General features: G+C 39.0%; 2 protein-coding genes across 2 annotated transcripts; both read left to right on the top strand.

Annotated features, from left to right (window-relative positions):
* Positions 3,035-9,459, top strand: LOC8069950 (protein arginine N-methyltransferase 5). The gene is made up of 22 exons (XM_002453236.2): positions 3,035-3,359; positions 3,445-3,651; positions 4,242-4,331; positions 4,431-4,508; positions 4,605-4,693; positions 4,789-4,864; positions 4,948-5,034; positions 5,223-5,301; positions 5,690-5,784; positions 5,873-5,908; positions 6,536-6,604; positions 6,946-7,014; positions 7,358-7,411; positions 7,570-7,644; positions 7,781-7,873; positions 7,964-8,067; positions 8,161-8,209; positions 8,281-8,367; positions 8,494-8,599; positions 8,712-8,799; positions 8,892-8,985; positions 9,069-9,459. Exons 1-22 carry the CDS (start codon positions 3,216-3,218, stop codon positions 9,150-9,152), a joined length of 1,953 nt encoding a protein of 650 aa, XP_002453281.2. The 5' UTR covers positions 3,035-3,215; the 3' UTR covers positions 9,153-9,459.
* Positions 10,218-13,299, top strand: LOC8069949. Its single transcript, XM_002453235.2, has 6 exons — positions 10,218-10,617; positions 11,676-11,729; positions 11,847-11,927; positions 12,530-12,599; positions 12,693-12,781; positions 12,888-13,299. Exons 1-6 carry the CDS (start codon positions 10,432-10,434, stop codon positions 13,020-13,022), a joined length of 615 nt encoding a protein of 204 aa, XP_002453280.1. The 5' UTR covers positions 10,218-10,431; the 3' UTR covers positions 13,023-13,299.

Here is a 14,679-nt window from a genome sequence, read left to right as displayed (position 1 = left end):
ATCACCTTTGCAAGGTTGCTCCTCCTCTATATCCATTGACCTACGTCAACTCATACAAGGGTTAGGGCTCAGGATTAGGCGGTTCATAGATCGATGGTCCATGAGCTCGCCAGCTTGATGGTCATGGCAAGTATTGGATGGAGTGACTAAGGCAAAGGAAACAACAAACTTTTTTATTGACCGGATGGAAAGACATATGACGGTGGAGGGCAATGATTCCTTCGACAATGATGTTGTTGTATCTAGGCAAGGCAACAACATATGCTAGGGATTGAAGCATGGATGACATCGAGATCAAGGGTTTGTGGGAAGTTACTAATAGTATAGGGTCACAACTCATGTAGTGGCGGCAACTAGATCAACACTAGTTGATGACAAGGAGGCAATGCACAAATAGAAAAAGGAGAGACGGATAGAGGGCGGGTAAGAGGTAGAGGTTCATCAACACCTACAATGTAGCAAGCAGTGTGGTGGGGTAGTGGCGTGTGTAAAAAGTTACTCTAAAAGGTTGGATAGAGACTAGATCAATATAAATGTGACATATTTTTGTGACTTTAACTTGTATAAGTTGTAACTTAATTATATATAAAATACCAACTTGTAATATACTTTCATGCATAGTTGGTTTCTTATTGATCTATACACAGTTTCACTTCACTTTTGCAACAGTAAGTCAACACGAAAGCGAAATCCTAAACAAAAATATGTTTCAAATATGAGATGATCAATGATTGAAATATCCAGCCATGTTGTATCACCTATATTTGCACATATACTAGATGATTCTTTGAATGAATTGCATCTAAAGATAAATAACAAAACACAACAACTAATTGCTCCACAAAAGGATCTATATATCTTTTATCTCCGCCAGAGTGGTAGGTTAGATTAACATGGTTTTTGGTGTAAATGAGCTTAGCTATATTAAAATTGGTTAGGTTGGGCCTAACTGGACTCAAGTTTGATGAGTGTTGTTGGGTTCAAAATACTTTATTGTTTTCTTTTCATAGATCTATATGGTTCCACAACACTAATTCTTCCATCAATAATTTTAATTCATGTAGGATGCTACGGGATGTGTCTACCAATTAGAAACAGGCTAAAAGCTTGTAGTGATAATACATTGAGTACCATGAAGGGGTTGTTTATACCAAGCAAATTTAAGCGAATTTCTCATGAGCACATGAGCGTAATAATGACAATCGAACTCTCTATATTAACCAAACATGTTACACTCTTTCCCTTCTATGTTAGGACAAGAACTATCACATCAACATGATTTGTATGCCCTTGGAATATTGACCATTCCTTCATAAAAACATCAGATCATGTGTTCCTCACCTGTGTTATCATACGCGCGGTCATTATTATAACCCTAATAACATATATAAACAAAACCAAACTAAAAAATAAAAACCAAATGAAACAATAGGTACAAAATAAATTGCTAAATATTTCTAAAATAGTCTAACTTCTTATCTGCCAACATCATATGGATATAAACATAGAACAAACAACTCATAAAGTATAAAGATAAGATACTTAACCCTATTACAAAACATGTGACCAACTAAATCGCATATTGTTGACCCAAAATATACAAAGGATGATATCTTGTTGTTTTTCTACTACAAGGGAGAAATCAGGAACCGTTGAACCCCATATATATGGGCAGATATATTTTTGTTGTGAATCACAGTATATACTTAAACATTGATATATACACATATACTCTCTTATGAATGCACGCACTGCATCATATCCTTATGAGCACTTCTGAAAGGCTAAGACTAAGCTGATAGATCTTGAGATGTCTCACTGTTAGCTAGCACAAGCTACATATTCCATAGTCATCTAAGGACTGTTTGGCAATAAAAAATGCTTCGGGTTCTAGCCAGAAGCCCTAGAATCATTGCCAAACGGGAAAGAAGTAAAATATTTGTGTCTAAAAACGCATGGCATGTGCCTATGCATGCAAACAGTTTAGGAGCAGTTTTCCACCGATTTTGTTTCTTGTCTCTTTTGTGAACTAGACACCATATTTTTAGTTAACACGTTAAAATATGTTATAGTATTTAAGTTAATCTTCGCCTACATGAAGCATATTTTTATTTATATGTACTCTTTTATGAAAAATATTCTTTTTAAATCATAATCTAGCCTACTAGTCAAACAATCCCATAAAAATATTCTAATTCACCACTTGAAACTTTTTTAAGAGATTTTGGATCTTAAATGTTTTTATGAGAATCTAAACCCCTACCAAATACATTCTAATCCAATATGGAAAGGAGAGTCTAGTGCCTTGTGAAGCAACTACCTCTAACCTAAAAATATAAGACTATGAGACTCTTCTGTGCACAATTTTACAGTCTATTGTCACTATACGATTTATGCTATTATCTTCATCTATGCACAAATGACACGGTTATTAGGAGACAACTCAAACAATATACTCCCTCCATTCCAAATTATAAGTCATTCCAAGAATCTTGGAGAGTCAATTTTTTTAAGTTTGACCAAATTTATATTATAAAATAATAATTATTATGGTACTAACCAAGTATCATTAGATTCTTTCTTAATTATATTTTCATAGTATACTCACTTTATATTACAAATCTTAGTATTTTACTCTATAATTTTGGTCAAATATGAAAATACTTTGACTCTCCAAGATTCTTGGAATGACTTACAATTTAGGATGGAGGGAGTATATGTCAATACTCGTGCACTTCTTTTTATAAGTACATTTTTCATTTCATCAAGTTGTCGATAATTTTATTACACATCAGTATTTTATATTTAGTTACATATAGTGAAAAAACTACATAATTAAAAAAGACAGAACGATTTGCAATTTATAAATAAAAAATATTAATTATACTATACATAATTATTTTTGGCAATAGAGTTTATGGGAGTTGGACACGATGATTTCTACTCTTACAAATGTAGCGGGGCCCACATGTCAGTAAGCCATCCAGCAGCAAAAGCGCCAAAGAAAGGGGAAAAAAAAACCGAGCCAAGAGTAATCAGCAGCAGCCGCTAAACGGGCAAAGCCTGAAAAGCCCCCTGCTCCCCGCTCGCCGCCCAAACCCCTAAACCCTAGCCGCACCAACGCCTTCTCTAATCCGTCCTTCCCCGGCGGCGGGCGGCCACCAGCAACCAGCATCGTACGGCGGAGAAGCGCCGTTTACATCCGTCTGGCGGAGATGCCGCTGGGGCAGCGCCCAGGGGACAAGAGCGACTCCCGCTACTGCGGGGTGGAGGTGCTCGACTTCCCCGCCGGCGAGGGCCTCCCCGCCGTCCTCAGCCACTCCATCTCCTCCGGCTTCGACTTCATCCTCGCTCCTCTGGTGGGCACACCACCGCTCTTTTGCCGCCGTATGCCTTCTTCGACGTCCCCTCCTCTGATATGCTCTGCTCTGCTGCGCGCCGCAGGTTGACCCGAACTACCGGCCGGCGCCCGGCGCCGTCCTGCCCGTGTCGGCGTCGGACCTCGTCCTCGGCCCGGCCCAGTGGAGCAACCACGTCGTCGGGAAGATCAGCGAGTGGATCGATTTGGACGCGGAGGACGAGCGGCTCCGCCTGGACTCCGAGCTCACGCTGAAGCAGGAGATCGCGTGGGCGTCTCACGTCTCGCTGCAGGTCCAGTGGTCTCATTGCACCGTTCATTATCCATTCACCCGTTAGTTTGGAACGTACCGCTGATTGTTGCGAAATTGAAGACTTAAATTGGACAATACATTGCCTTTAGGATTTGAAAACCATTCTGGTGTAAGGACAAAACTTTCTAACTTTGCCGGGAGCCGGAAACCGTTGGCTGCCGGTCTGTTCACATTTGAAATCCCCCTCACAATCTTTACAGTTTTCAACTTCCAAGAGCATTCAATTGACAATTGTATTCCGTTACGAGTAAAAACAGCTCACAGTGGAATATTCCCACTGCAGTCAGTTTGTCCCGGTGAGCCTGGGATTCTAGTTCCAGATAACCTGTGGGTTGCCCTGGAATTCGAAATTCTATTTGACATAGCATAAGAATTCTTCTCCGGTAATTTTGTGTGTGTGAATCATCTCAGTTTTTCATCATCTCGCAAGCTCTAGAAACAAGGAAATTCCATTCCAATACAAAATCTTAGGATTTTGATGGTAGCTGAAAACTTTGTTAGCTTGACTGTCTTATGCAGCATTGTTCTTTTTGAAGAAAAAAAAATAAATTTTGGTGCACGTCCTTGCAGGCATGTGTTCTTCCTGCCCCCCGGACATCTTTTTGTGGCAATTATGCCAGAGTTGTGAATCAAATTTTGCAAGGCCTGACCAATATGCATGTATGCCCTCCATCTCCCATCCCTCATTCTGTCAGTTTTATCTATGTTCTAGATATGCTTATATCTGAATGATATTTTTTCTTCTGCTTCTTTCTCAAGTTATGGCTTAGGTTGCCTCTGGAGAAGTCCGAGCCTATGGATGACGATCTTGATAAAATAAAGAATAACAACCACATGGTAATTTTTTGACAATTGAGTGTGCCTGGAACATGGTGTTGAAGTATTTTAGCATTATATATAATGCACATGTTTATTTGTTTTCTTTAACTTCAGAGTGAAATAGTAGACTCGTGGGAATTATGGAATTCGTTCAGATTGCTATGTGACCATAGTAGCCAACTATGTGTGGCACTTGATATTTCGTAAGTGTCATACCTGCCCATTCCAGTACTTTCGAAACTATTTAATTATTTTAATCTATAGTTTTGGTATTCACAAAGATTCATTCTTTTACCAGGAGCACACTGCCATCAATAAACTCATTAGGGCGGTGGTTTGGGGAGCCTGTAAAGGCTGCTATTCTGCAAACCAATGTAATCACAAATTTCTGATCTAACAAATTAATGTTGATGCAGGCAATGAAAACTCAGGTCACCGTTTGATTTTTGCATCGCAGGCTTATCTTACAAATTCAAAAGGATATCCTTGTTTATCAAAGCGGCATCAGAGGCTGCTAACTGGATTTTTTAACCATTCTGTTCAGGTTTATTATTTTTATGCTTTTACGATTACACTTAGTCAACCTTTCTATTTTCATATCTTCCGAGTCAACAATCCAATGTTACATGCCTCTAGTTTTCAACTTGCCTTTTTTTATCTTGTATATATATTTGTGTTTTGATGAGGTAACTGTGGCAGACATCATTCTTAAGTTCTTTTTTGTTCATTTAGGTGATAATCTCTGGGAGATCAAATCTCAATGTTTTCCCAGCATCTGGAGTGCTCTCAGGTGATGAGAGCTGCATTGAAGGTTAGCCATGCATACTGTATGACATATTATTCCGTGGTGTGCTTTAACCACACATGATTGTTCATAAACAGAGTGATTCATATTGGCACCCCCCACCCTCACCCCCATCCACATTTGGATGGAGATAGTTCACTGACCATGCATATTTCAGAATTTTTAATACTCTTGTCGATTCTGGGAAAAAATACAAGAGTTCTTAACTTCAAATGTTTAAATCTAAGCTCCACTTCATTAATGATAGCAACATGAGCATTTCTATGATTATACTGTGCTATGTATTAGCTAGTCACCTAATTCTATGTCGCACTGTAAACTTACTTTCATTTCTTAGCACGACTCAGTACTTGCCTAAATTGTTAATTACCATTGAAATAAACTGTTCTTTTAGATTCCCCTGTTCGACATGCATTAGCTCCGTACCTGGAGTACATTGCGTACCTATATCAGAAGATGGATCCACTTCCTGAGCAGGAACGCTTTGAGGTATTCATTCTAGCAGACACGCTGTGGTCCAGGATTTAACTGCTTGACTGGGATATTCATTGACTTTGTGTTATTTGACTTGATTCAGATTAATTACAGGGATTTTTTGCAGTCTCCTCTCCAGGTAAGTCCTGTTGTATTTGCCATTGATTCTACAGTACCTAAAACTAATTATTCTTGGGTCATGGGTTGGGTTATTTATACTGCCCCCAAAACCATTATGAGGGGTTGAGTATTGATGAGTTCACTTAAATTTCACAAAAGTCAGATATTTTAGTCACAAAAATGTAAGTGTGTTTTTGGTCATTAAGATTGATTTTTATGCCTCCATAATATAATAAACCAAGTCAGCTTAGCATCTCGTGTGTCTAGAGGATGTCCAGGTTAAACTTATGTTCAGCCAGCTTTTTCAAAATTTACTTTCGCTTGCCAGCAGGCCTCACTAATTCAAGAGAACTGAAGTTGTAACGGCTTGGGGTTTGAACCCATGATCTCATCCTTGTGCTGCTACAGCCTTGCAATAGTTTAAAGGCATTCGTAGGCTAAGGCAGATGCTGCTCACTTTATCCTACTTTAAGGTTTAACAATTCAATTTTCTTCAAACAACCTTTATGGGAAGGAAATTTTGTTATTCACTTATTCTGCTGACAACCTGACATCCCTGAGTTTTTTTCCCCCTACCAGTACAGAAATACTTTGCCCTCCATTACTCTCCGTATACTTACGCGACATGACTTTCCTTTCGGTGCAGCCTCTAATGGATAATTTGGAAGCTCAGACTTATGAGACATTTGAGAAGGATGTTGTGAAGTATACTCAGGTTTCTGCTATATGATGCGAATATGCCCTTTATTTTATTTTATATATTATAGCTTGTGAAGTAGCTACTATCTTGTTCACATTTATTTTGAATAACGTGAATGCAAAATTTGAATAAAACTTATCTGTTTCCACCATGATTTCGAGCATCACATTATATGGCTGTTCTTGAAATAATAGTTTATTTGAACGAGCTGATGAACCTGGTTTGGCAAAAGAAAACAAATAGTCAAATATTATATGACCAGAATGTTACCCTATTCTTTTCCCTGTGACTTCATGTCCGCTTACTAAGTTCAATACTGAGTTTTGTTGATTCTTTGTTTTACATCATGTGAGCAGTATCGAAGAGCAGTTGCTAAGGCCTTGGTTGATAGGGTTGCAGATGATGCAGTCTCCACAACTAGGACTGTAAGATTGGACCTTAAACTTTGTTGTGTTTTCCCCTCCTAAATTTGATGCATGTAAACCATACTTTCACTAAATTTTAGGATACCAAAAAATTTAGGAGATGAAGTAATGTTGTAGCTCTAAATAAGATTAGAGGCTTTATTTTCTGCTGAGATGGCATAAATTCGAATATTGTTTTTCCTATATGTTTCTGGACCATGGCCAGTTGAATGACTATTTTTTCTTCTGCCTTTTAATTTCCTGCATCCTGTAAATAAATCTACTCCCTGTTTCATTGGCTTCATTCCATGTTTCTGTATTTTTTGTTGAGTCTAATTATGTATTAACTATTCAACAAACAAAGGTTCTGATGGTTGTGGGAGCAGGCCGAGGACCTCTAGTACGAGCATCATTGCAGGTTAGCGTCAGTTTGCTTGAAGCTTATGAGCTTCAGAGAAAAAAAGAGGATCTTGATTAATTCACTGTCATAAGGATACAAGTGGAACACCCTCTTCAAAAAACGTAGTACAACTGTATCTCTCTTCAATTGAGGTAAATGAAACTTTGACATTGCAGGCCGCTGAAGAAACTGGTCGCAAGTTAAAAGTATATGCTGTTGAAAAAAATCCTAACGCTGTTATTACTCTTCATGTAAGTTATTGAGTGGCTGTTCTGTCTCTTATTTATTCAATCATGTCCATTAGGCTGGTACTAAACTACTAAAGTTTGTCAATGCAATGATTGCTGATACAATCATTTTACTTGTTGATTTTGGGTGCTGAAACAGAGTTTGATCAAATTGGAGGGTTGGGAAAGCCTGGTTACTGTAATTTCTAGTGACATGCGGTGTTGGGATGCCCCTGAAAAGGCAGATATTCTGGTATGGTGATATTTCATTTTTGGAAATGGTCATGTTAAACCTCTCCAACCTGTTAATTTTAAAAACCTCTTGCATACCTACATGAATCAGGTCAGTGAATTGCTTGGGTCCTTTGGTGACAATGAACTATCTCCTGAGTGTCTTGATGGTGCTCAGCGATTCTTGAAGCCTGATGGGATTTCCATTCCTTCATCGTACTGGACCTTTTCTTATACATATATTTCCTTAATTTCTGATGTCAAAATATTTTAAATATCATTTGATTGTCTGCTTATGTTTCTTTGCAGATATACCAGCTTCATCCAACCAATAACAGCATCAAAACTGCACAACGATGTAGGTGTCTACAAATTGAAGCTATAGCTTGTGACATTTTTATAGAAACCTGAGTGACTTGATTTCTGCAGATTAAAGCACACAAAGATATTGCTCATTTTGAAACAGCATATGTTGTCAAACTACACCGTATAGCGACACTTGCACCTACACAACAGGTGAGAAATCAGATCTACTGTGTGTGCTTCATCGGTTCTGATCAAAACACAGTTTGACACGTTGCCATATTTCATTAACTATTGATGCCATGAAATTTGGTGATCACCTTTACTCTACATGTGTAGGTTTTTACTTTCAACCATCCAAATTTCTCACCAAGTGCTAGCAACCAAAGGTACACCAAGTTGCAATTTGAAATGCTACCAGATATGGGTTCATGCCTTGTGCACGGTATGCAACCATACTCATTTTTTTGGATTTTATTATATTCATACAAGCTAGTACCATAGATACAAAAGTTGGCCCCTCACTAACACAAAGTTTTACCCCATCATTTTGGCAGGATTTGCTGGCTATTTTGACTCCGTTCTCTATAAGGATGTTCATCTTGGAATCGAGCCAAACACCGCTACACCAAACATGTTTAGCTGGTACTGATCCTTTCCTTATGAAAGCTAACAATATAATCTCTCAAATCTTGCCATCAATCAATAGCTGTATCTTCACGATGAAACACTGTCAGGTTCCCCATCTTCTTCCCATTGAGAAAGCCCATCTACGTGCCCCAAGGGTCTCCTATAGAAGTGCACTTCTGGCGCTGCTGTGCCCCCACAAAGGTAAAGCATATGTCATGGCCTGTCTCGGTTCTGGGACGCTAGAATTTCTACATCTCTTCCTCATCTTCCCATTGCTGCTGCAGGTGTGGTACGAGTGGGCTGTCACTACGCCGACCCCGTCGCCGGTCCACAACAGCAATGGCCGCTCGTACTGGGTTGGTCTGTAATAAGTCATCAAGATCATCGCTTTGTGTTGTAACAGAGAAGAAAAAAGAATAGAGAGATAGTGTTTAGTTCTATTTGAGATGATGTCAGGGTGCTACTGGTTCTGGTTTCTGCCCGGAGGAGCAGATCAAAGGATCTGTAACGTGTTGTTATCGAGGTGATTGACCTCCAACGATGCCTAGTCGATTTTGATAGTTGTGTGGGAGTAGGATTTCTTGACTAGCAAATGTTCTGGTTTCGTCAAATTTTGAAACGTCTGCAGCAAATGTTAAGGTTTCGTCAAATTTTGAAACGTCTGCATCCTTTTTCGATCTGTGTGGTTCTGGTTCTTGTGACTGGAGATTGGTTTGCTTCGCTGGAACATGGAAATGGTCGGATATTCTAAAAGAAAAAAAAGCAGAACATGTAATTGTTTCATTCACATAGTATTTCTTAGGCCTTGTTTAATTCATCTCTAAATATAAAAACTTTTCAAGATTTTCTATCATATCGAATCTCACATGTATGGAGTACTAAGGCCTTGTTTAGTTCTTAAAAAAATTCAGATTTTTTGTCGCATCGAATCTTGTGGTACATACATAGAGCATTAAATATAAATTAAATAATTAATTGTATAATTTGTCTGTAATTTGCGATATGAATCTTTTAAGTTTAGTTAGTCCATGATTGGATAATATTTGTTAAATACAAATGAAAGTGTTACAGTGTCTATTTTGTAAATTTTTTTAAAACTAAATACTTAAATATAGATAAAAATAACTAATTACATAGTTTATTTATAATTTGCGAGACAAATATTTAAATCTAATTAATCTATAGTTAAATAATAATTGCTAAATACAACAAAAAGTGCTATAGTGTCAAAATATGTTTTTTTTATCTGAACCAGACCCTAGGCTGCAAAAAAGAAAAACATTTTTGAAGCCTGACGATCGTTTTCCACGCGACTGAATGGCACCCGTCGCTGTGCGTGCGTGTTATGTGTCTGACGCGTGGGACAGCCGTGGAGCCCACACGTTGCCTGGAAGGTTCACAGTGAGCGTGTAACTGCCGGGAAGGCTCCCGAAGCATCTGGAACACGCGGGCACGCCACTGGCTGACCCTGACGGGGACACAAAAGGAGAAAGAGGAAGCAAGTCCCCCGAGAAAGCGGTCAGAATTGGAGTGCAAGCGACGCGTCGAGCTCGTGCCCCCATCCCGTTCCCGCCCCGCGCCTAGCCGAGAGATCTGCGCCGTCGTCGGCACCGATCCGTCCGTCGACTCGCCGGCGAACGAATAGAGATGGAGGAGACGGCGGCGGCGGCGGCGGCGGCGACGGCGACGTCTGAGAAGGCGTCGTCGTACAGGTACTGGGTGCGGGAGGCCACCGGCGACGCCGCGCCGCTCCCCGTCCCGCGCAAGCTCGACCCCACCGCCAACGGGAACGGGAACGGGAACCCGCCGCCCCTCGGCTCCGTCTGGAATCAGGTGAGCCACGCCCCTCATCTCATCATCTCCATCCTTATGTTGGATTGGAGAAGGAATCGTGTAAGTAGTTGCATTGTGACACCCATGAAAAGGTCACGAATTTGTGACCTCCTTTGTGTCCTTAGTGTTCATTCCGAGCGTGGAGTCTGATGGGGAAGCTGACGAATGCTAGATCTGATCTGTATTTCAACTTCCTTTGACATTATGTATTGTTCATCTGATCACCGGAACTACGGCTAGCAGCAACCAAATATGTTACCTTGGCGCGATGCCGTTATACAAATTTAGAGTCACCTTTTGTCCGCAGTTACACCATTGGATTCTTCAGGGAAAAAGGATTCCAATCGGTGGAGCATATTTGCTTTTTGTTTTTATGTGCCTTGTGTTAATGTACTGCTCCATTCTCTTGTGGACTACTGGGTGCATTCACCCTTGTACTTGCAAGAAGTGATTCTTATCTTGGTTGAATGAGTGTTCCTGCTGCTTACGAAGATTTTATCCAGTCCACAAACAATTGGGTTGACAGTATCCAGGTTGAGGAATATTATATTTTTATGCCCCTGGAACTGGAAGTGAGAGATAGAAAAAGGACGATAGGTGCATGAATAGGGGAATGCATGTTGAATAAATAGGTTTGTAACTTTGAATCAATGGGTAAAACTAAAATGTCTGATATGTTTAAACTAGTTGGTATGAGCTTCTTTATTCTAAATGATAAATGATTTAACACTGCATGAATTTATTTTACCCCAACAGTTTGGTTTATTTATGTTCATGTTGAATAATCTTATGACATTGCTCCTATCTTTTAATATGATAAGCTAAGCTGTTGTTTTTGGTACTTATGCTTCTTTGAAGTCGATAAGAAGAAATGGTAGGAACAACTTCATATCATCAGAGTCATGACTAAATGTCTATGCTTAATTTTTCTCAAGATGCTGATCCATACCATTTCTTCCGAATGTTGCAGCTTTAGACAAATAAATCTCCTTGTACATGTCTTCAAACTTGTGGCTATTCCTACTCAAGTTTTCTGATGTGTTTTTCGCTCTTTGCAGGCTGGAACCTGGGAGGAAAAGAACCTCAACTCATGGGCCAATGGTAGGATAAAGGTGAATATTTAAGTAACTAGCTATTGGCAAAAATACTTGGTTTATGATACTCCTAGTACAATGATGTTTCTGTTTGTCAAAATTTCTCTGATATTTGCTGGCTACTTTGTGCTACAGGATTTGCTGGGCTCTTTAGGTTCATTGGACTTCCCTACAGGGAAGGCATCCATTGATGAAGTGTCCAAGTGCTCAGGCGATGTAAGCATATTTTTAATAAATCATTCAATCCTATTATTCCGTCATCAGTTTGTGCTTGAAAGAAACAGTCTGATTATGCATGTTGCTTCCTTGCCATTGTACACCTGATGCGATTGATTTCTCTTAACATCACCCTTCTTTAGTATGAAACTGTCTGTCTAACCTGATAGCTGCTAAAGCATAATGCGTTAGCATCTAGACTAACATGTATTGATTTATGTTTTGGGAACCTGTGCTGGGTTTAGTTATATAATAATAATATTATTATTAGACAGCAGGCAGTGTAGGATCACTTAGATCTTGCACTTTGATCTGCTCGGTTTCCATTGAAACTTGATTGCTAAGGTTCTGTCAACAGTTGTGAGCATCGTCTTAAAAACAAAAATGCGATTAAATGAATTAACAAAATGTTTTGAATTGAAAATTCTTCAGGGTACGGTAGCACATAACAGTGGAGTAACTATACTTTTTGCTGTGTTACCTTGGATGGAATCTATTATTGTGCCTTGTGATAGCCATTTTTTTTTTCTTTGAAGTATCTCTGTGATTCTGTGTAGTGATATAATTTAACTTCTGAATATAAACCACCGGTTCCTTTGCAGGCATTTCAGGTCACTGTCCGCAACAAGAAGAGAGTAGGATATAATTATGAACTAAGCTTGAGATTTAAAGGTAGACGTCACATCATATCACTCAGTCAACACCGTTGCCTTTGGTCCTTGTATTATTGTTATTACTGCAGTGACTCATTGTAGCGCTTATCAGGTGAATGGTTAATTAAAGAAGAAAACAAGAAGATCAAAGGACATTTAGACATTCCTGAGTTTTCATTTGGTGAGATTGATGACTTGGAGGTAAAGCTGCCATTATTATGTATTGAGATGTCAGTACCACTGTATCCAACATAATACTGGATGGCATAACATACATGGCAAATTTCTTTTCTGCCTCCGGTTTCAGGTACAAGTAAGGTTCAGTGATGACAAGGGCCTCGCATCTGAAGACAAAACACGGATTTGCAAGGATCTCAAGACCTTTCTGGCGTCGATTCAAGAGAAAATGCGCGTGTTTGAAGAAGAGCTCAAAGGTAGATAGCAAGTATATTAGCAAGAATAGGCAGTGCTAGGTAAGTTACTTGGCGCTGCCGTGCTAGATTTGAGTAAAACATATCAAATTGAGGTGTTGACGTCTTGTGGTGTCGCCACGTTCTGAAGTCGTCTTTGGATGACTGGAACTGTATGTGTTTCATGTTATGTTATGCACTTGCTGAGATGAGCACGTACGAACTGTCTAAACCATCTCTTGATCCTCCTCATTTTCGGCATATGATAGTAAAGAAATTTAATATATTTATGCATGGATGCTATGAATATATTTAGATTTATTCGGAACGTTGATGCCCGAATCATGATCTGAATCAGTAAAAAAGGGGGGAATTTAAACTTAGAACTTTACTGAGATGTGGACTCATCTGGTGGAGGTAGCAATCATGCAGAGCCCAAGTTGGAATTGGATGCCTTGTCTCCAACAAATTCGGGATGCCTTGGGTTTATCCTCTTTTCATGCATGTGCTTCACCTCAGCCACAAGCCCTGCAATCACAAATTATAACCATTTCATCGCCTCAATTTTTCTCACAGCTTTCCATCAACCTTGCACAGAGTGAAAGAGAGACGAGGATACACATGCCCCCAGTCTTCCAAATCCTAGCAATTTCCCCATTCATTCATAGCTGTTGAGTGACATTTTTGGACTGTCCTATGCCCTAACTCACCATCCTGCTGACATGATTGGCTAGAAAATGGGTTACCTGCTTTATGGTGAGCATATTTACTTGGCTAGGGATCTCATGAGGGGCAGACACCTGTTTCTTGGACTTGGCAGTTACTGATTTGGGCACACCCAACTTTTGATTTCAACATGAGTGCTCAACTATACTAGTGATAAGTTTTCCAAAGGAAGTGCTTATCTAGTTTAGTGGATGGAGAATTTGGACAGGCAAGGCAACCTCAGTCAATTGCCTTATCATCCACGCTCATAATCATTAGCCCCTCATATTTTTTTACTAAATCATGTAAACAAGTTACATGGTTGTCAAAAGTGATTTCCTAAATGATGAATGCTCGATGTAGATGTCGGTTTAATAATAGTGGTGTGACATCAAGTAGCATAAATTTTTTTGTTTGTTACCGGTCTTGTAATGACTAACACCAACACCATCTATATGCTAAATTATTGTATAAAATCATTTATGTACATGTCAGTTTTAGTACATCTAAGACCTCGTTAAGTGTTCAACTAAATACTAGAACACTTATATTGTCCTTGTTTTAAGTTTTGTGAAATTTATGATAAAAATAATTAGTTTCGAGTTCTAAATACTAGTTTTAAAAGAGAGGGTATAACGATTTGGTTTCAACGTTCCAAATATTCTTAAGTGTGGTATGGGTAATTAGTGGCGGAACCAGCGATTTTGATTAAGGGGGACCGAACAAATATGATTATATTTTTTAGTGTATAAAATATACATAAGTATATGTTTAAAGAACTTTTTAGAAAAAGTTACACTATTTCATACCAAAATAATCATATTTTAACAAAAAAAATAGGTAAAATTAACATTTTTTGTACTATAAATATCAATACTATATAGATATTTAAATTAATTATTAGGCTGGGGGGGGGGGCACTGGCCCTGCTAGCCCTCTGGTTTCGCCAGTGTGGATAATGGTCTACGGAGTATGGACCTACGG

This window comes from Sorghum bicolor, chromosome 4 (genome assembly GCF_000003195.3).
Source record: "Sorghum bicolor cultivar BTx623 chromosome 4, Sorghum_bicolor_NCBIv3, whole genome shotgun sequence".
NCBI classification, from domain to species: domain Eukaryota; kingdom Viridiplantae; phylum Streptophyta; class Magnoliopsida; order Poales; family Poaceae; genus Sorghum; species Sorghum bicolor.
The sequence above is the reverse complement of the archived record's forward strand: the minus strand, read 5'-3'. Positions and strand labels throughout refer to the sequence as shown.

Excerpts from the sequence above, each read along its gene's own strand:
- LOC8069950 (XM_002453236.2), top strand. The coding sequence starts at position 3,216 with ATGCCGCTGGGGCAGCGCCCAGGGGACAAGAGCGACTCCCGCTACTGC. Across the intron at positions 4,865-4,947 it reads CTGCTATTCTGCAAACCAAT|GCTTATCTTACAAATTCAAA; the intron begins GTAATCACAAAT and ends TTTGCATCGCAG. Across the intron at positions 7,015-7,357 it reads CAGTCTCCACAACTAGGACT|GTTCTGATGGTTGTGGGAGC; the intron begins GTAAGATTGGAC and ends CAACAAACAAAG.
- LOC8069949 (XM_002453235.2), top strand. The coding sequence starts at position 10,432 with ATGGAGGAGACGGCGGCGGCGGCGGCGGCGGCGACGGCGACGTCTGAG. Across the intron at positions 11,928-12,529 it reads TGTCCAAGTGCTCAGGCGAT|GCATTTCAGGTCACTGTCCG; the intron begins GTAAGCATATTT and ends GTTCCTTTGCAG. Across the intron at positions 12,782-12,887 it reads GTGAGATTGATGACTTGGAG|GTACAAGTAAGGTTCAGTGA; the intron begins GTAAAGCTGCCA and ends CTCCGGTTTCAG.